Below are 22,912 nucleotides of genomic sequence, written 5' to 3'. Positions count from 1 at the left end.
GTGCTTTAGTTGTCCGTGTTCCGTCTACACACTGATGCCCTTGGTGAAAGTTGCTAGAAAGGTCGCTAGGTAGGCATGAAAGTACTAACCAGAGCTGCTCGGAGCGCAAGTGTAGTTCCCGGAGTCTCTAGGCGCGGCGCGCGCGATCAGCAGCCTGCTAGTGCGCGTTCGTTGTTCCGTCTACACACTGATGCCCTAGGTGAAAGTTGCTAGAAAGGTCGCTACGTAGGCATGAAAGTACTAACCAGAGCTGCTCGGAGCGCAAGTGTAGTTCCTGGAGTCTCTAGGCGCGGCGCGCGCGATCAGCAGCCTGCTAGTGCGCGTTCGTTGTTCCGTCTACACACTGATGCCCTTGGCGAAAGTTGCTAGGAAGGTCGCTAGGTAGGCATGTAAGTACTAACCAGAGCTGCTAGGAGCGCAAGTGTAGTTCCCGGAGTCTCTAGGCGCGGCGCGCGCGATCAGTAGCCTGCTGGTGCGCGTTCGTTGTTCAGTCTCGACGCTGATACCGCCGCGCTGCGCGTAGTTCACAACATGTGAGCCGCGGTACCAGTAGATGAAGCTAGAAGAAAAGCAGTAAATAAGTAGGCAGTAGTTTAAGATGGCTCTTTAAAGTTTATTGAAACACAGCAAGAGATATGACTCGGTATGTGGATTGATATGTTACAATGCGCTCCAAAACCACCACCAAAAGTACAAAATTTTCGACATGTACGTCAGCAATGCAGTCGATAACAATGTCATGTCGGCGTCGCAACACTGCGGCAGTAATTCTGGTGCAGTCGGAAAGCGAAACTGAAAATTTGCCTTTCGCACATAGGTGCACTTATAAAACCCAAAAACAAACAAAAGAATAGGTCATTGAATAATTTTACGGTATGGACTCATTTGTTTTTAGTCACTCGCGCGGCATGTTTCACATGTTTCATGTGTAATAAGATGTCGCGCGAGTGACTAAAAACAAGTGAGTCCAAACCGTAAAATTATTCAATGTTAGTATGTCTCACAACAGTTTAAATTCGAAGAATAAGGTCCTTCACCAAATTTATTACCCCATCATCCTCAGTTATTACTTAATTAAAACAAAAGATTCAACCAAGTTTAAGCTTATTTTATTACTTATAACTTCAACAAAGTCTAATTTCAATTAGTAGTAGACTCTACGCATCTAATTACATTTGCGAAGCTATTTTGAGACATGTCAGATGAATGAGGAGTCATAATTAATCTATATTAAATAATAACTTAATTTGTACAGATGGTACTTAATTACTTTTGACATGAAAGCCAGAGGTACAGTTTGCGAAGTTATTTAGGTAGTGTTTGTAGGTAGTTTCGGACGTTATGAAGGATCGTTATAACTTTCAACATCGGCAGTGCTATATATTGCTATACTACTACGAATTACTAATACAATTAAATATTGTTAAAGGTGGTAAAGGCCCGCTTTATCCCTTGTGAACTTTGAAATACCTACACATTATATAAAAATAAATTAAAATGTACTATCCTAAAAGTTTAGTTATTTCCATAGACCTAATACAAATACTAAAGAAAGTCTCTCGATTGAAGGTATAATTATATATTTGATATATCTGATTAATTTTTAAATATGCAGAAATGACATTTCTTGATTCTGTCTGAAAGTCGTTGTGGACTAATTAATGTCAGACATTACAGACTTTAGCAACAGTCAAAGAACTGCATCGGAACTGTAAGAATCTTTTCCTCATTTGATATAGTTGATATTGATTTAACGTCACTCGGCTTCGCTCGCTATTTGACTATATTGCGAGCCGAAAAATATTAATATTGAAATTTCTGTTAATAAATGCTTCAAGTCTAACAAGCCGTTGATAATCGTTTGTCTCTATTGGTCATTTTGACATTTGTTTTTGTTAGAAAGAAACAAAACTTAACAAAGGTTTGTTGTTCCCCAAACGTATAATAGCCGTATCAGCCATTTGAAAACACATTAAACATTTACCGTATTTTCGCGCAATTAATTCGAAATTCAAACTGGTTTTCCAGTAGCAGTTACCGTTCTTACGGTTGGAGGAGCGGAACTGTCAATGTTTTAATAAAATTTGGCCTAATTACCAGAAAAATTGCACCACTATCTGAAAACTTGATATCAATAATATGAACACATATATACTGTCTTTATCTCTCTACCATTTCTTACTTCCGTATCATGAGTTAAGTCCAATACTGCTGACTAAAAGCAAACGTCATGGAAACGTGAGAATTCCGTACATTTTCCCCCTTTTTCTTTGGGGGGCGTTAATGGAGCGAACTACCTCATCTTTCCCAATTACGGGCGGACTTGGCTCGGCAAAAAGCCATACTCCAATCGACGAGGAGAAACACAGGTGCAAGAAAAAAAAACAAATAGGTAGTTACTAACAGGCAAATTTGTGCATAACTACACTGATATCAGAATTATATCTAACTGCTGTCATTCGGCCCGATTGGAACTTTAAGATACGTCAATTAATAGATCTAGAAACGTTATTGATTAGATATGTCATGTAAAACGTGAAGTTTCTTCAAAGAACAACGTCACTTTTGACACTGACACTTCTAACCCATATCGTTTTTAGATCTATTAATGACGTATCTTAAAGTTCGAATCAGGCAGATTGAGTTATCCTGCAGTTCGCTCGTTCCTGTCCGTACATGTATTGACGCGGGCGAGAAGCACGTTAATGAAATAACATGATTCAAATATCTTTCTAATGTCAGCGTACGTTCGGAATGGCCTGGTAGACGTATGAAATGAATAAATAATTTAGCAAATATTTAAGCTTTTGTATTAATATAATTTATCTGATCATTTACATAATTTGGCATTATGATTTGAAGTTATGGACGTTGCAACTCCACGGAATACATGCGTTATATATTTTCGTTTTTTGAAAAACCCATAAGTCCAGTTAGTCGTTGATTGGACTACAGCACCATTACCTGGGCCCGGGACTTGGCTCGCGGTGCACGTCAAGTTAATACTGAGCCGGCACGTACGAGCAGCCCCCAGAGTATCCCCTTCGACACTGCATGGTCCCGGTGACTGATATCTAGTAGATTATATTAGAACACATTACCCGTATCGGAGTTTCATCTACGAGACTATAGTGATAGCGGTACATCCTGAAATTCGGGAATCAGCTGCAAATGGTGTTAAAGGTATGAAAATCGGCACGATTAATCTTTAGGCGATTTGAATCAATTTGACCCGTAGCACCAAAAAAGAAAAACAAACGGAAAGGAGTTATGACGTCTCCTTTTTTTGTATGGAAAAATAAAAAAAATTGTTAAGAAACCTATCTTGTGTGGTATTAAATGAAAGGGTATTTTGAGCCGGTTCTAAAAATATATCACATTATTATATTTCCGTCACTTGCATTCAATTAAAATAAAAATAATTTTCAAAACATACCAAGTTTGGGCTCCTCCAGATACGAAACCGTTGAATTATTTTTTGCAAAATATACCGCAAGTAATACCCAATATCCTCATATCTAACCCCAAAAAATTAATTTCGAAAATTTTTAGTTTTAGTATTTTTTTTAAATTTTTTGTTATTACAAATTGTGATCTATCAATCTATCAATGAAACGGCCTCGTAGCCTAGTCGATAGTGACCCTGCCTATGAAGCAGGAGGTCCCAGGTTCGAATCCTGGTAAGGGCATTTATTTGTGTGTTCATCATCATCATCACACAAATAAATGCCCTTACCAGGGCTTGTATACATGTGTATATGGGCGTTTATTCAAATGGCCTAAAGATTAATCGTGCCGATTTTCATACCTTTAACACCATTTGCAGCTGATTTTGGTCAACCGCTACTACTACTAGAATCTATGAGAGATAGGTAGGTAGACGTTCTCAGAAAAGAAACTTTTTAAAACAAAAATATTGTTTATAAATCTTTTTAAACGTAAAAAATGTTGTTAAATTAAAAAATGATTTCCTAAAAGTATTGCCATATGTACCTATTAATAGTGATAAATAATATATTGAGGACAAGGACACCTTTTTAGATCATCAACATCAGTGTTCATGTTTCTGGTTTTAAGATTATAAAATGTATTATGTATATTTTAGTATATAGGTAAGGTATTTATTTTGTAATAATAGATCGTGTTGCCTGATTTAAATTTTAAATAAATAAATAAAGACACTCCGTATTTTTTATTATAATTTCGACTCAGACGATGTCTTGTGTCTGTCTGTGTGTAATGTCTGCCCGATTAGAACTTTAATATACGTCAATTAATAGATCTAGAAACGATATGGATTAGATGTATCAGTGTCAAAAGTGACGTTTTTGTTTGAAGAAATGTCACATTTGACACTGACATATCTAATCCATATCGTTTCTAGATCTATTAATTGACGTATCTTAAACTTCGAATCGGGCCGTGTGTGTAAAAATAACCGAAAAAAGATATTAATGTACCTGGGGGGATCCGGCGCATGCCTCGCGATGCACGTGAGGTTGATATCGGATCCGGCCCGCACGAACAGCTCGGGCCCCGAGAGGATCTCCGCCTTCGACACTGCAACAATATACACCAATTTAAAAGCCCGAGACAATTAATATCACCTTGTAATGGATGTTCGCTTTACACTAAGGCCTGAGTAGACGCTCGGAGCGGCGTGTTCGGCGGGGCGTGCAGCGTGGCGTCGGGCTCACAAGTGATTTGAGCAGCGTGCACTAAGGCCGCTCCCATACGTTTGCATTTGTTTAACATGCTCGCCGCACGCCCCGCCCCGCTGCACGCTCAACTCGAGCGTCTACTCAGGCCTTACACTAAACACTTCCGATATCAGCCAGACATTTGTTCTAAGTATAACCTCCTGAGACCCAGAAGTAATTGTTTTGTTTTTGATATCGGAACCCTTAGCTACACAACAAAAGTTCAAAATGGATTTTGAAATATGTACAAAAAATTGTACCCGGACTTAGTAGGATAAGATGCGAAGAGTAAGTAATAGTTACGTTCTTTACTTAGTAATAAACACTCGCTTTTTTAAGAACAAAATTACCTATTTCTTATTGTTTTTCCTCACTGCCTCATTTGGATTAATCACCTTGTTTAAGCTGGGCCATTAAGCTCACCTGGAACTAATGGTTTTCGTGTCGTTTTACACTGCATCGCACTTTTTTACAATTTCGCTAATGATAGCTCAAGGATATAGTCTGTAGATTCGATCGTTACAGGCCCCGAACTGCTAATCCTTTGTCTATTGTTAAGTTAAACCGCACGTGCTACTTAATAGTTTACCTGCAAAAAAGGGTCTTAATTATTCTAATTGGCACTGAGCGCGGGCTAGTCCAACGCTCAAAAAAACAGTGTAGGTGCGCTCTCCGATAACGCGCCTTCGTTACGCATCTCGATGACACATTTTAGATTGGTTCGACTCGCCAGCACTGAACTCAGTAACCGTAGAGAATTAGGTACACGACCCCTTTTTTTACAGGTAGAGGCATGTGCGGTTTTACTTAAAAATAGACAAAGGATTAGCGGCTCGCCCCGAGCCTACACCTACAGACTATAATAACAACAACTCTACAGACTATAATATACTCTATCGTTAATATCGTTAGTGTGGTGTGTCGACAGAGTAACATTCCTAGTGCGTAAAACGTTCAAGCTGATAAATAAGAACACGTGCGGGTAGTTCGAAAAACGCGCGGCTAGAAGATGTTAATGTCAACTTTAGCCAGTCTTCTCCGAGACCACGGAGACAACGCCGTCCTCGAAACGTCGGAGGAAAATCTTAAAACTTAAATACGCGATTAAGGCCCAGCTGCACCAACCACATTTAACAGACTGATTAACATCAAGCAGCAGTGAAGTATGAAATTTCCTAGACAAATAAATTTAGCGAACGCTTTAACGGTGACGGTTTGGTGCAACCGACTCTAAGTCCCGTTGTACAATTTATGTACTCTTATCCCACCGACATCGACAGCGGTAAGCCATTTTTGTTTTATTTGTTTTATTTGTTTTATTTGTTTTATTTGTTTTATTTGTTTTATTTGTTTTATTTGTTTTATTTGTTTTATTTGTTTTATTTGTTTTATTTGTTTTATTTGTTTTATTTGTTTTATTTGTTTTATTTGTTTTATTTGTTTTATTTGTTTTATTTGTTTTATTTGTTTTATTTGTTTTATTTGTTTTATTTGTTTTATTTGTTTTATTTGTTTTATTTGTTTTATTTGTTTTATTTGTTTTATTTGTTTTATTTGTTTTATTTGTTTTATTTGTTTTATTTGTTTTATTTGTTTTATTTGTTTTATTTGTTTTATTTGTTTTATTTGTTTTATTTGTTTTATTTGTTTTATTTGTTTTATTTGTTTTATTTGTTTTATTTGTTTTATTTGTTTTATTTGTTTTATTTGTTTTATTTGTTTTATTTGTTTTATTTGTTTTATTTGTTTTATTTGTTTTATTTGTTTTATTTGTTTTATTTGTTTTATTTGTTTTATTTGTTTTATTTGTTTTATTTGTTTTATTTGTTTTATTTGTTTTATTTGTTTTATTTGTTTTATTTGTTTTATTTGTTTTATTTGTTTTATTTGTTTTATTTGTTTTATTTGTTTTATTTATTTTATTTATTTTATTTATTTAGTGACATAATTAAGCCATTTCAACATGTTTTAAATTAAATTAATTCATTTATAACGTAAGCGTTCAAGTACGAGTATATTACCCGCTTTTGGGAATATTACCGGGAAGAATGGTAATTTACTGGTAATATTCCCAAATGGTAAAATACCGGTAATGGTATTTTACTCTCGGCACATCACTAACCTTAGAGGATTTAACCAAACGGAGTAGCCATTAACAGGCGTTCCCCTCTGTCGAAAATAGGCGGCCATTGGTCATACACAATGTATGGACTGACGTTTATCTGACATGGCTATTTTTACGTTACGTATACATTTGACGTGCCCCTCCCCCGCAAAAATCAGCAGACTGTTTTGTACAGAAAATTACAGACAAGGCGCCTCCGTTTGGTTATATCCTCTAAGGTTAAAACAGTGGTATTTTATTTGTTATCACTACGGAGAACACAATTGCGCGTCACGGCTGTAAAAGTAAAATAATGATATAAAGGAATAAAAACCGAACAAGTGCAAGTAGGACTCGCCCACTGAGGGTTCTGTAATTTAATTTTCAGATTTGCCCTGTAGGTACTTGTAGTATAAAACGATATTACTTGCAAAATTTCATAGTTCTAGGCTAATAAATTATGAGGCCGCCCTTTTTTAATTTAATTTAGAAGTTTGACTTTTTCACAGCTTCAAGAGACTGTAGACCTGAGTATATGGTTTTAATTTCAACGCTTTCCCAAGATAAAGGGTCTATAAAGAAGGAAGTAAATAAGAACGGAATGAAGTAAAAAGGTAAGAAAGAATGAAAGAGCTTACCAACAACGGTGAGCCTGAAGGACAGGCTGATCTTAGGCTCCGTGGAGACCTGGCACTCGTAGCCACCAGAGTCACGTGGCTGCGCCGGCGCCACTCGCAGCGTCCACTCGTCCGTGCCGTCAGTGTGGAGCGCAGCGAACCGCGCGTCGCTGCTGTACGTGTGGACGCCCACGGTGAGGATGTGGAGGTCGCGTTTGCGGATCCAGGATACCTGATGGCAAAGAAACATCATTTTAGCTTGTTTAGTACAGGCTGACATGGTCCCTTTATTCAGCTACCACCAATACGGTCGCAAATACTGGCCCCGCATTGGTCTATACAGTCACGAGAGACGAACTATTAACTACGTACCTACATACGTTGCTCGAATCATCTGTAAAAGGCCTCAGGATAATAAGTAACAACAGGGTATAGACGGCCTAATTTGCGCGATCAGCCTTTGCCGCTTGGCTAGATCTGCTCTCTATTAAATTCGGCGGGACGGCACTCAATAAAATTCACGCCCCCTGTAACCACCGGCATTGCGAAAACACTCTAGAATCTAGAAGCTTGCCAAAGAGAGGGAGTATTTTTGTAAAGTCGTAAGATAAACAAGTCCTTGTAAGGGCAGGGGAGTTGTTACTGTTTATATAAGTAATACCTCCCACAATATTCAATACTCACATCCGCTTTGTATTGTATTTACGCCTTTTTCAAACTGTATTAATTAAAGAGGGACGCGTAGTCTATCTCGCGGGCGAGATATGCTGTCGCGCCACTCCTTTCGTACACTGGCTCCAATTTCACCACGGTGACAGGTGCGACAATTATAAAACATCACTGTTGCTGACGTCACAGGCATCCATGGGCTACGGTTACCGCTTACCATCGGGTGGGCCGTATTCCTGTTTGCCACCATCATTGTTTTATTTAAAAAAACTTTATTATATCGGAAAAAAAACAGATATTTCTCTTGCTAAGTTTATGACAATTGTCACAAGAAACACTACAATTGTCACGAAATTCCGACATATAACTCATTACCTGTCAAGAATTACCTACAATTCTTCTAAATCTTGACAATTGTCAGAAACTTCGCAAAAGAAATATCTGTTTTTTTCCGATATAATAAAGTTTTTTTAAATAATACAATGATGGTGGCAAACAGGAATACGGCCCGCCCGATGGTAAGTGGTAACCGTAGCCCATGGATGCCTGTGACGTCAGCAACAGTGATTTTACAATTGTCGCACCTGTCACCGTGGTGAAATTGGGGCCTGGTGTTTAAACTGCAGAAGCGGCTCAAATACTGTCTGGTACTTGAAATGCCGTATTTAGAGAATGTGGTGTTTAAATGTCTCTGTGAAATTGATAACTTAGATACCTACTTAAATTAAAGCAGACAATGCAATATTTATAATGAACTTTTGAACAGCTTGAAAATTGCAACCCCTATTAACATTACATCTAAAGTAACTTAACATTATAAAATAACAACGTTTTATAAAGTAAAAGCTCTGTCAGATTAATTTGAAAGATTGAAATGTACTCGACAAAATGATACTTTGTGCAGCGTGAATGGAATAATTATTACCTACTTCGCACAGCTTTCTTGATCATAATAAATGGTTTTTAAAATAAAATTTCTAATTTATGGTACAATGGAAATATTATTCTGACACGTTTCAATCAATCAAACTGATGTAAGACAAGTAAATATTTATTATAAAATGTATTTAGTGATCAAGGCTACATGCATAAAACTTTGTTTTTATGTTTGTTCAATAAACACGTTTAAGCCACACGAAATTAAACTAATTAATCCAAATTAATTTTCCCAATTTGAAAGTTTCTGGGGTACAATGGACAATAGATAACAAGTTTATTAGAAACATTTGAATTTCACAGAAAGTGTAATCGATTGACATCTTTCAAAAAAACTATGCAAGTAGCTAATTTCAATAACTGGGTGATAACGCTCAGGCAGTTAGAAGCACACTTTACGGACTTCTGGCCGAGGGGTGTGATATTTCGGCGGTTCCGTGGGAATTTGCCGAATCCTACACCAGAGCAAGTGACGCCGCAACAGAAAACTGCGTCACGAAAATGATTTTTTAGTATTTAAGTTTTTTATTATTGTATATATATGTTAGTTTGTAAGGTATGTATCTATGGGCCTTAGTAGCCTGAAAATAAATGCTTTGTTTGATTGATTGATTGATTTACTAAATTGGTCTATTATAATATACATGTTCATAGTTAGGTAAACTATCCAAAATACGATAATAATAGTCAGATAAATTAATAGAAACGGAAATTATACTAATTGCTGGCCAAGAGCAATTATGGAGTTTGAATATTATATACTCGTAATAGTATTCGACATATGTAACGACATAAATAATTCCATAAAATGTTTCATTTTAATAATTACTGGATGTTTTGTCCCTCATTAAAACTTCCATTAGCCTTCAAAGCCAAAAAAAGAGTGTGTGTATAAAAAAGTCCTGTTATAAAACTCTGTCACGCACGGCCCAAAGGAATATTTTAAAAGCCGACTCGACTTTCATTGTTATTACATGAAAAAAGAGCAAAGTAGCCGTTGATAAGCTTACGTGCGTAATAGAGGCCCGACAATCCAACTTGGTACCTTATGTAACTGGGAAATTTGAAATTCACGGTAATGTTGAAAATATCGCAGAAATAATTTCAGGCGACCCCTCTCAACCCCCAAACTTTCCCCTAAAATAATAAGTAAGCGGTTTTGACTTAAATATTCATAATGTTAGTGGTGGTAATTGCTATAACTGTTCCAAATTTTAGCTATCTACGTCAAACGGTCTCTGAGAAAAACACGCTGATTTGCAAGACCGAAGTGATTCCATAAGACATAATATATTATTAGTGTACCGCGAACAAAGTTTTGTGCGGTACACTAAAAAGGCCAGCCTTATGGGCACCCTTTCGCAGGGGACGGATCTGGGGGACCAAAGATAGGTGAGTCAGTTTTATTTATTTATTTTATGAGTTTTAATCTATTTAGTGTATACTTAATTTTAATTATAGTTTAATTTATAGTATTAATACTTATAGTAGGTATTGTTATTGAATAAGAATTAATATTATTAAAAAAAGTAGGTAGTAATCAATTTTAAGAGCGCAGAAGAGAAGTGGGCAGACGCTTGCGGAAGAGTTGTCATGGCCCTCTCTCCGGGTCATTGGTTGTCAACCGAGGTTGTCCATCGCGTTGAGATATACTTCAGTTACACAGTTGAATCGGTATCACTTTTAGTAGGTACCTATGGGTATCATGCAGCATCAGTGTAAGTATTAGTTTTTACTGGTTTTCTTTTAAACCTCTACCTGTCTTCTCACTCCCTTAGAAACATTTCGGGATTATATAGCCTATAGGTACTTTAATTCTGGTTATCTACTATATTGCTAAATTCCATCGAAATCCGTTCGATGTTGAATTGAGATGATATTCGGAGCGCGATTGCAGCAGCGGAAGAAGACACTTTTAATTTACTTGATTATATTGTATATAGGTACATACACGGTGGCCAAAAAATAAGTGTATTCCCGTTGCCAGGAAGGTTTTGGGATTATACTGAGCAACTTTTACTATGGGACCAACCCCGAAATCGCGAATAAAAAATTTACCCTCCCATAGAAAATGGACCAGCCAAAATATAATATTATGATACAGCCAAACTTTTTTTTCGCGAATTCGAGGTTGGTCCCATAGTAAAAGTTGCTCCGTATAATCCCAAAACCTCCCTGGCAACGGGAATGCACTTATTTTTTGGCCACCCTATATAGTCCTCCTCATCGTTTTCGATGACGGCGACCCTAAATAAACATTATGAACAACTTGATGTCATAGCCACATTGCTATTGCGATTAGAACGTTCAATCCGTCACTCATTTAGTCACTTTGAAACAGTAATAGTCTGCTGAAGTCGTCATTCGTAATACCGTATTCATCTTAAGAAACCCCCAGTCATACTTTTATATTCGCAATACTAGCAGGGTTACCAGAAAATTACGAATTTCCTGTAGTCCCTTCAGTCGAATTTAAACTGCCGCGAGACAAACTATTAAGCTAATTTTACGGTTTAACTTAGTCACTCGCAAACATGTCACCCGAGTGCCTAAAAACACGTGAGTTAAACCGTCCCTTCTGTAGTCCCTTCAGTATTACAATATTTCCCCGTAGCAACATCACTATCAGTACAGTCCCATCAGTCCCTAACCACGACTTACACTTTCAAATCCGGATCTAGCGATAGTAACACGTGTAAGCTCTTTTGTTTTCTACTGTCTGACCTTGGGCTATTTCTGAACTGCGTTGACTGAACTGAGATTAGATTAGGTCCCAATTGAATGGGCTTGCTGGCTGACTTATTGAACTAAGGACAGAAAACAATTGAACAAAAGTGTCCAAACTCATATAAAGATATGTATCTTTAGTTACAGAACTCGGTTAATAATTGAAACTTTGACATACACACGTTTGAGCTATGGCTAAGTATGAGTTAGCAAATCGAACTTACGTGAAAGCTTCTTTGACAGCGTAGGTATACATTTAGAAATTCAAATAAGGAACGATGCAGGTTCGACCAGTGCATATGCATATAGCGACTATCGAGCCTACTCGCTATCACACTCAGCACGGATATGATGGTCGTTCTTGTCTACGTGACAGTGTGATAAAACGGTATCCGTCAGTTTCTCTCCCGCGGTGTTAAAAAGTGACAGTTATTTTATCACGTGGATAAACGTGGATAAAGCCATCCATAATACGCCGGCTGGATACTGTTGCTACTGTCAAGTACTAAAATAGCCAGGGCAGGTTATTACCCTTCATTATTCTTTTGAGTCGAATAGGCCAATAATAACGATGCCTGAGTGCGGTCTCAGAGTTAATATTTGTATAGGATTGGGATTATATTTTTGGGGCTGAAAAAAAGCTGACCTTGACTGACCGTCTACAGACATACTGAAATACCTAGGTACCAGTCAACTGTAGAAATATGGGTGTAGACAACTTACTCAAAAATTTTTTTTTTTTTTTTTTTTTATTGGAAAAAGGTAAACATTTGACCACAATCTCACCTGATGGTAAGTGCCGATGCAGTCTAGGATGGAACATGCTTACCTAAAAGATGTCTATTCACTCTCGATTTAAAGAGAAGAAGAGAAAATATGTCCCATAGTTCTTAATTCACTGACATAAGAGTTATGGTACATATTTTTGAGATGATTTGTACACCCATATTTTTACAGTTGACGTAAAAATGACGTGCTATTTTTAAAGGGGTAAATTAAATTGCAAAGCTCCGGCTTGTTCAAGAAAGCTATAGGAAGTTAGCACAGAAAAGAAAATGAAATGAAATAGTAAAAATGTGGTGTCAAAAATGCTTGCTGGGGGAACCTATTTTGGAAGTTAAAAGGTGAACAAAATTTATATTAAAGAACTCTATTAAACCTAAAATCTTGCCAGTGGAAGGTTTGTGGCTAAGTCTAAACCTGTGACTTCTGCGTAGTTGAACATGGTGTTAGCTGTTCTCGTAGTCGTTATCATTTTGTTCAGTGCCTTGTTTTATTCCTAGTCATAGTAATTACGGTATAAATCCGCACGAATTAATGAATTTCCTTTCAATTGCCATATTTAGTTTAACATTCATAAAAATCTGTGCCAGTCCAAAAAAACATGCACCCGAGTTTGACAGATGAATATGGCGTTATATAGGGGATGATGGGTACGGTTGCAACAATTTTACTTCGATCGCTTATATTATTGTACAGCTCTAAGAATTTAAGAAAACTTTTAACACTGAAGACCCATCTGCAGGCGTAATTACCGCGTGGAGGGCACAGAATTGCCGATAATCATGTTGTTGGCTAGAAACCGCGCCTCTTTCCCATTGAAACAATCACTCTCTTGTAGATAGTTTCTGAAATATTCTAACTGTTTCAACTTTACCCCGTTACAACCGTACCCATCGTCCCCTACTTCATATTTTTTTTATGATAAGATTGATAAGTAAATGTATTTAATAAACGGAGCCATAACAGCATCATTAAATGAGATTTTACACTTCTAGAACCTAAAATCAACGAATCTTTACTATCACAAACACCAAGATATATAAAATTTGTTCTCATAAAATTAACGCCCATGTAATCTTGTTTTAACGTTCCAAGTTTGTTTTATTGTCGGGACTTGTTTTGTTGTAATAACTGTCTCAATAATTAACAATCCTTCTCTAATGAAAATAATTACTGGGAAACCGAGCTTTGCTCAAAAATGCGCGTTATAAAACATATAAAAACTCAATAATGCGCGTTTTCTCAGAGATAGCTAGATCGATTTATCACCCCCGAAAAACCCCATACCTGTAGTAAATTTCATCGAAATCGTTAGAGCCGTTTCCAAGATCCCCGAAATATATATATAAATAAACAAGAATTGCTTGTTTAAAGGTATTACATAAATATAAAAGGTTGTAAGCATGTTTGTATTAAGTACAGTAAAAATAGCTGACTAGATTTTGGGTGAAATTATAACATGATACATTCAGAAAGCTTATGTACCCCGAATTAATATGTAAAATACTTTTACCCTAAGAATAATCCCTTAATATGTTGATATTGTGGGACTAAAAGGATGCAAGAGGGAGCTAAGGAGGAAAAACAGGTTTAAAATTTATACGGAGAAGCAAATACTAAAACGAATTGAAAGTACAAACAAAAAGTTAATATTTTGATTTTGTTCTAATTGAAACAACGCGGAAACTGCAACTAAATACCAAACAGTGAAACAATACACTCTTTTTGTTTGGGCAGTCGTGTAAAAGGACAATTAGTACAGCCTATTGTAATTTGTCTATTATAAACTAATGGTTAGAGTTAAAAACAGCGATTAGACTTTTGTGTGCGTGTATTTAATGAGATTACTGCGTTATGGTATCGATCTAACACTTTTCATGGGTTAAAATTACTTTTATTTCCATGTTTCTCCTCGTAAATATATCGATATCACAAAATATTTTACCAAGCGTCTGTCAGATTACTCTTTCAAATTGAGAATAATATAATTATGTCTGTCAATTCACGCTCATTTAAGTCGGATTACAATTGTAAGGAATCCTCTAATGATATTTATTCTCACCATAAGCGTCGACGGAACGCACAGGTACAACTCCAATGAGATTGATATGATTTGCCTCATGAGATATTCAATTCACATCCCGTTTCAAATTAAAGAAACGTTCCCGTGTTTGCTTTCTGAATTTCATTTATTTATCTTGTTAAGCGTTACTGTGTGAGGAACGGGGAAATTCCGCCTTTTGAATTTATCATTTCAGAATTTGCTTTAACTGTTTTCTTAAGATTCCTTGCTTTAAAGTTATAAAACATACAATTTTGAAAAGTAGATAGGGTATTACCGTGAAAAACTTACGTGGTGTTTATCTTTGGACTTTTATACCCAGTACATTAGAAAACTTGACTTTAAAAATGTTGAATTTAATTTTATTGTATAAGTGACCGTTGTACCCGATGAAATAGGGCGTTTCGTGAACCAAAGAAGAAGTGAAGCTACCAAGTTTTTTCATGTAATTATTTACGGGGGAGGGGGGTTCCCAACTTTATCTCGATACCTACATCAAAGTTCAGCTCAGAGAAAGCCTTTGGCCTCTTTATGTCTTGTGGAATTGCAACTAATATACTTACCTACTCATATAAAACTAAAGGACATAACCATTTTATAAATTTTTCACGCAGTCGTATTTGCACGACGGTGCACTTTATTTAGTGATTTTTGTCAGACGGTTTTATGCCAATGTCTTGTTAGTGTAGATTCTGCTATCTATCACTGAAATGTTACACGACGGGATAAAGTTGATAACTTGAGATATAAAAACTTGAAGAAATTTGAACTTTAAATGGAGTTACATAAGGTACAAATTTCTTCAGTTTTATGTCTCGAGGTGTCAACTTCTTCCCGCCGTGTACGATGAAAGGTAAAAGAAAGCCATGGTCCTGTTCATCGTAATGTACATACTATGTCTGTAAAATGAAATTATATTGCAGTACTTTATGCATCTTAGATTTATTCCAATAAATTTTCTATAAATCACCTCAAAAACAACATTTTCAATCTACCAACTGATGTCTTCAGCCTCAAATGGAACGACACCATCATTAACCAGAAAGCAGCGTCAGGCAATATTTAAGTTATAAAATAAAACAAAATCGCCGCGACCAGAGCTGGCTTTGTTCCAAAATGTACGAGCCTCGACCCAATTCTCTTTGCTTTATTCCCAGCACAGAGGCCATCTAATAGATGGGGCAAAAGAGATTTGTGGATACTGCTCTTCTTTTGTAACAGGACTTCTTTTGCCTGTAAAGAATGCTAGTCTTGTAATACCTACTAGAAACCGATTCTGTAAAAGAAAAGTGTTCATAAATGATACTTGTGTGATAGATATAATAGAATAGATAATAGTGTAATTAATGACGAAGGAAATAATATAACGTGAATATCAGTATTCAAATTCATAAGCTAAGGGTGACTAGGTGGGCTAATTTAAGCCGTCCATATATATGAACTGTGCGTAAACAAATTTACAAATATCCATGCGTTCAAAGTTTATTTAAACGTGAGCACAAAAACATCAAAAATGACAATAAAAATTTTATAGCACGCAAAAGAGGTTGATTAACAAAAAAAATAGCGCTTATGTGATGACCGTAAGTTTTTTATATTTTATCTATAAAATTCCAGTGAGACATGAACCTATAAAAATATTTTAATCGGGTTTACTCGTTACTCACGTATTATACCTGATAACACGTATACTCGACTCAATACTGCGTGAGTTCTTCTTCTTCATTTGCCATGCCCTAACGGACGTCGGCGACCACCTTTGCCATCTCTCTCCTGCTCTTAGCCATCCTTGCCAGCGTGGCTGCGTTATCCATGTTCGTCCATTTTTTTATGTTGTCAAGCCAGGTGACCCTCCTTCTTCCCCTTCTTCTCTTGCCATCAATTTTTCCTTCCAATATTAGTTGTAGTATATTATATTTGTCATTTCTGTATATGTGTCCAAAATATGATATTTTCCTTCTTTTTACTGTGATCAAAACCTCTAACTTTTTGTTCATTCTTTTAAGTACTTCCACATTTGTAACTCTATCGGTCCAGGAGATTTTTAACATACGCCTATATAGCCACATTTCAAATGCTTCTATTTTCTTTTCCATAGCTTTATTAAGAGTCCACGTTTCGCAGCCATAGAAAAGTACTGATAGTACATAGCACTTCACAAGTCTCCAACGAAGTATTATACCTGATAACACGTATACTCGACTCAATACTGCGCGAGTAACCCGTTTAAAATATTTTTTATAAATCTTTAACATGCTTAAAACGCCGTGTCTTTGGGAGGTAATCTATGCTTTATCCCTGAGCTCGGTACTCGGCTCACGCGACATTTCCTTCAGTACTTAGACTCGTTCGGAAAATCAAATGCTATATACGGAGCTTAGCGGCATTGCCAATAAACGGCATAGAGGATCGTTTGACCGTTTGACTGACTTTCAGCTGAATTAGCAACTCACACGACGGATTTATTAGCCAATTTTTAGCTTCCATTTCGGTATAAAAAGCTTTAAAGCTGAACGGTGAAGCCAATTCTGATTTCATAATTTGTCATGGTTTTGATCTTTTTCTAAATAGTTAAAGATAATCTTACAAACGTTAATCTTACTTTCATGATGACAGATGGGCCAAATTAGCCACTAGCTGGCATCCCCAGTGTAGTCGTGGCAAGGCAGACCGAGAAAGAGATGGCGGGACGACTTGGATGCGTTCAAGCGGGATTGGCGGGATCTTGCTCAGCAAGCACAGAGAGGATTGGAAAAGGGAGAGGGGAGGCCTTTGCCCAGCAGTAGGCTAACCAAATCAAAATCTTAAATAAATTAACTAGATACATAGAAAACACCCATAACTCAGGAACAAAATAATAGGCTAGCACGCCGTTTTGATATGACCTTGATTCAATATCGACTGTCATAATATCAAGCATCTCACGTGTTCTGAAAAGTGCGAGCGAGACGCCTTATAAAACGACATCTGAATACATTTCGTGATTACCAACCAGCACTAGTTACGCTGATTGGTGCAACGACGTACTTTGGTAAGGTCGTATCAAAATAAGATGAACACCATATCAAAGTAGTAGAACAGAATCAGCCTCCACCTTTTCGACTGCTGCAGTTCAAACTATTAGCTCTAAAATTTACTACCTGTAAAACTTAATAGTTTTATTAAATATTCATGCTCAAGCGAGAATTTGAATTACCAATTTAATCCTTATAAAACCTGGTTGTTATTTTTAAAGCATTTTATTAGGCTGATTAAAGTTACATACTTTATAGCTGCTGAGCGCAACAGACGAGACAACCCACAAGCCGTGAGTAGCGTTGAAAATTTCAGGAAAAAAACCCGTTTCTTTCCAAACGGCTCGTTTTTCGATTTTTACGGAAAAAAACCATGAGATTTACCGCTTCAATTTTTCCGAAAAAAACGATTTAAACAGGTTTCAATCGGTTATTTTTCTTAATACTGGTGACATTTGACATGGGATCGGTGCCAGTGTCAGTTCAGTTTAGTTGTCACAGTTGTGTCATTACGCTTATCAGTTGGTTGGTTTTTTTCTTTAAAAATCCGAAAAAAACGGAATAAAACGAAAATTTCATAAATTCCCGAAAAATCATTTGATTTTTTCCGACTCTTTCAACGCTACCCGTGAGCTGTGGCGCAGGATTACTAGGAGGGCTGACCCCAAATAAACTGGGACAAAAGCCAGGAGAAAGAAGAAGAAGATTAAAGTTACATACCTTCTTTGCTACTGTAAATAAACTTAACGTGAAAAATAATTTACTAACTTTACAGCCTTTATCGCATAGTTGATAAAAAAATGTGAATAACATAGCTGTATACTGATTTACCCTTTCACGATTATTAAACATTATCATTATCGCGCGGCTAGAAGATGTTGATGTCAACTTGAGCCAGTCTTCTCCGAGACCACGGGGACAACGCCGTCCTCGAAACGTCGGAGGTTAATCTTAAAACTTAAATACGCGATTAAGTCCCGTTGTGCAGTTTGATAACATAGCTATATTTAAAAAAAACAATGTAGTATTTTCAGCTAAATGCTTTCCATTGTTTTGACCTAATTTTCATACACTACATTTAAATATCGAGCTCATGAGATGTATTGCCATTCGCTACAAATGCTACAATGTATGCGTTCGTCGTATGTTTAACGTTGCGTGATACCAACAAATAGACTTCCAATGCGTATTTTCTAAACTGTGTTCTAAGAAACGCGGTTATGTATTCTCTTCCGTATAAAATAAGGTCACTTTTTCACTACTATAACTTGAGATACGAGGTTGATAAGTTAAGCACGGTTGTGCTGCGTATACCCATTTTTACGGTACGTCTGGAAGTTATGTGTTGTACTTGTAGCTCAGCCAACTTTTATACCTACAAATTGTTTTTGGAGCAGCGAAGCTTTTAAAATACTATTACCACTCCCCTACTGCAAATACCTTCAGAAATCGTGAAGTAACGATTCACAAACTGTGGAAGTAAATTTTTACCCGATTAGGGGGAGATGTGCGTATAGATAACTGAATGTCAGTGGGCGGGCAGGCAGGTTCGTGTGTTCCACCGTGTCATAAAAATCATTAGTTGATTTTGATAAATGAAATAATAAAGAAATCCATAAATAAACTCGTAATTTGGTTATGATGGTCCTATACTGGCTGTCATAAAATGTTAAATAACACTGTGTGACAGGGACAACATAATAAAAACTATCAATCCTATCATGTTGATGTGACTGTCTCACGATGTATTATCACGTATTCACGTAAACAAGTCGTGAGTCATACCTACTAACATTTTATTATAAAGTAGTTTTAGATATTTCAGATTCATTGCTTGTTGGCAAATAAATAATTTCTACATTATACGGTTTAACTAAAATACTTGAGTTAAACCGTATAATTATTTAAGTATAATATAACAACAATATAAAAGCAATCAATAAACATTAGCCATTTATTCTTTTGTAACATAAATAAATCGTTTTACTTATCGGATTATCAGACTCGTATTACGATTTGTTATGACAGCAAGCAATAAAAATATGTTTCCCGGTGAAGGAGGCCGTTGGTGACATTTTATTACTTTTCTTTCGTTTCCATTAATACTTTTATGCCTCACTGGCTCTTAATTGTGTATTTATTAGTATTATGATGATATTAAAGACGTTGCTTTAGTGTTGGTTAAGACTTGAGTTCTTTGACTTTTCCGTTCTAAAACTCGACTCGACTTTTCAGACTCTTAAAATTAAGTTGAAATTCAAGTTATTTTCAGCTTGTTAGAGACCCTAGTCTGTTGTAGAGGCCTGAGTCCTTTTTAGGAAACTTACATTTTTTATAAAAAAAAAACTAAATGTCTTCACGTAAAATTGGTTAGGTACAGTCAGCAGCAGAAGTTGCTATGCGGGCGAGGTGTTCAAAATTACCTTGACACGCTCTTATTCCCTTAACAATAAGGTCGCGTCAAGTTCATTTTGAACACCTGGCCCGCTTAGAAACTTCTGCTGCTGACTGTACCTACACTATACCATTTACTAATAATTATTATTAATAGGGTATTATACTGTATTTAAAATAAATTATTTTACACCATGCATGAAATAAAGCACCAGATAATTATTAGGAAAACACAGATAGGAGTTATTTATAAACACAGGTTCTATTTAATAAATCGGATAGAAATATAAAAAGTAGGTGAGTTGACCGTGACGTCACGATGTAATGTTTCATATAAATTCCATATTAGCAAATCGTTTTGAAAGTTCTAAAAAAGTAACTGATTTGACTAGTAGGAAAATACCCTTTGTTCATGAACATACAAAAATCACAATGTGTATGCCACGATTTCTCATCCCCATCAATAAAACTAGAATTTAAAAAATCATAAATAAATTTGATCAATATCGTTTGCTGTCGTCTAGTAAACAAATCGAACACATTGATTTATAGAAACTTCAATCGTGATTGATTTTAAAACATCGTCAACGCGGATATCCAAAGGATTAAGAGCTATATTTTCCAAATCCCCAAATAAATGAAACTCAACGCATTTGTAATAATAAAGTCATACCTAGAGATGCCCCGAATAGTGGTTTTGGCCGAATACCGAATATTCGGCCCCTCTCTCGGTATGTACTAATGTATATTTTATTTCACAATTATTATGAAGATTGTTCGCCAACAAAGCACAACGTTTGCTACGATTTAATTTTTGTTGCTCGGAACTAGTGAATGTAGTCGAGTCAATAAAATTGAATCCATAAAAATGATATTGTTAGTAACCAATAAATGCTCAATAAATCAGTCTTCGTATTTAAAAACTTTCCAAGAAAACATTTTAAACATTAAATTTAGTGGTTTGCGGTTATTTTTATTGTGTAATTTATCTTTTTAGGTAGGTAAGAGATATTCGGTATTCGGCCGAATAGTAGGTAACATTCGGCCGAATACCGAATATTCGGCAAACTGGCCGAATACCGAATACCTAGTTGCCTAATATTCGTGGAATCTCTAGTCATACCAGTGTTTTAGCATGAAAGCCTAAAGCCCCACGAAGCCCGAGCAAACTCGGTTGAATACACACGATACGTGCAAATACGAACAGATTATCTCAAAATTAACTCCGCATTTACATAGTAAGCCCTTAAACTCTTCGGAATCAGGATCGGTAAGCGTCGAAAATGTTTACGTTCTTTTAATGAACTTTGCGTTTGGTATTATACTGTCTTCGGGTTGTAATTATATCGGAAGAGGTTATTTTTGCTTGCCGGTACCAGGAGGTTATTGTTTTTGTAGATATAACGCCTGTAAGGACAAGCACAGATTTAGATTCTAATATATATTTTCTGTGGATGAAATTAAAAGACGAATTCCTATTACAAGATCTGCCATGGAGAAGTTGAAGAGGATATGGCAGGACAGAAATATCACCAAAGCCACCAAAGTCCAATTAGTGCGGTCTCTCGTATTCCCTATATTACTGTATGGTGCTGAGACAATGGACAGTGAAGGAGCGAGAGAGAGAAAGAATCGACGCACTCGAAATGTGGTGTTGGAGACGAATGCTGCGAGTATCTTGGACACAACACCGTACAAACGTCTCCATACTTGAAGAACTTAAGGTGAAAGAGAGGCTCTCAGCTACGGTCAGAGCGCGTATCCTCAGATACTTCGGACATGTGACGCGACGTGGAGAGCAGGCCATGGAGAGACTTGTTGTCCAGGGACGGGTCAATGGCTGTAGGTCAAGAGGACGTTCCCCAATGCGTTGGACGGATCAGATAAAAGCCCTTACCAACACCCCACTTAACACATGTGCCAGAGAAGCATCTGCCAGGGAGAACTGGCGTAGAATCGTTCGTCGTTCAACGTGACCACGACTGCTCTGTCAAGAGTAATTCGACGGAGAAGAGATATATTTTCTATATACAAAGATAAAGAACATTGTTGAGATAAATATCGAAAATTTTAGAACAGCCTTTAACTGCGTCCTGAGATCATGACATATAAGTCCCAAACAGAAGGCTCCATTATAATTAACTTTCAAGAACAAAAGGGTAGAATACCTCTAGGTATATATTATGATATTTAAACCGGTATCTGACTCTCACTTTGACATGCAAATTCTTATTACTGCATACAAAACACGAGGGCTTAAAGTTGTCCAAGCGAACACACTTGGTACCTACGGCCAAGTTGTGCTGGCCGGCGCGGCGTTTTATATAGCTGTTGCCTACGTAGCTACGATGTCCGCACGTCATAAAGTACAGATTAAAAAATAAGCAGAATTGACATGATTTTAATTTTTGTTATACGGTTTTACCGAAGACCGACCGAGAGCCTTTTCTTCGAATTTACGTTGGTTTGCTGAAGAAAGTTTAACTAAGGTTTAGGTGTACGTACGTCCTAGTGCCCAACATGCTACATGCTACTCGTAATGCTCAAATGTTTACACCTTCCTTGTATTTTTTCTCCTATTGGGATCGAAAAAGCTCGTGATTCTGTGTAGAAAAAAAAAAAAACACATAGAAAAATAAAGTGTAGCGTACAGTCACAAATACACGGCCAGGCCGAGTTTCACTGGCATATATAGCTGGTCAAGCAAATCTTGTCAGTAAAAAAAGGCGCGAAATTCAAATTTTCTATGTGACGATATCCCTTCGCGCCTACATTTTTCAAATTTGCCGCCTTTTTCTACTGACAAGATCTGCTTGACCAGCTATAATTGCAGGTTTAAAACGATCCGAACCCGCATATACACTCCTATACCATGTCACAAAGATGTACAGTGGACATCCTACTGT

General features: G+C 36.6%; 1 protein-coding gene across 1 annotated transcript in view; it reads right to left on the bottom strand.

The window, feature by feature from the left end:
• Window positions 1–347: 347 nt before the first annotated feature.
• The window catches only part of LOC134798853 (lachesin-like), a 94,849-nt gene continuing 72,284 nt past the window's right edge, over window positions 348–22,912 (bottom strand). Inside the window, exons 4-6 of the mRNA XM_063771245.1 lie at window positions 7,443–7,653; window positions 4,461–4,560; window positions 348–559 (exon numbers count right to left, since the gene is read on the bottom strand). Coding sequence (XP_063627315.1) covers window positions 397–559; window positions 4,461–4,560; window positions 7,443–7,653 — 474 coding nt within the window. The 3' untranslated portion in view covers window positions 348–396. The remainder of the gene's footprint in view (window positions 560–4,460; window positions 4,561–7,442; window positions 7,654–22,912) is intronic.

The sequence above is a fragment of the Cydia splendana genome, chromosome 17 (genome assembly GCF_910591565.1).
Source record: "Cydia splendana chromosome 17, ilCydSple1.2, whole genome shotgun sequence".
NCBI classification, from domain to species: domain Eukaryota; kingdom Metazoa; phylum Arthropoda; class Insecta; order Lepidoptera; family Tortricidae; genus Cydia; species Cydia splendana.
This window is presented reverse-complemented; position numbering and strand designations above follow the sequence as displayed.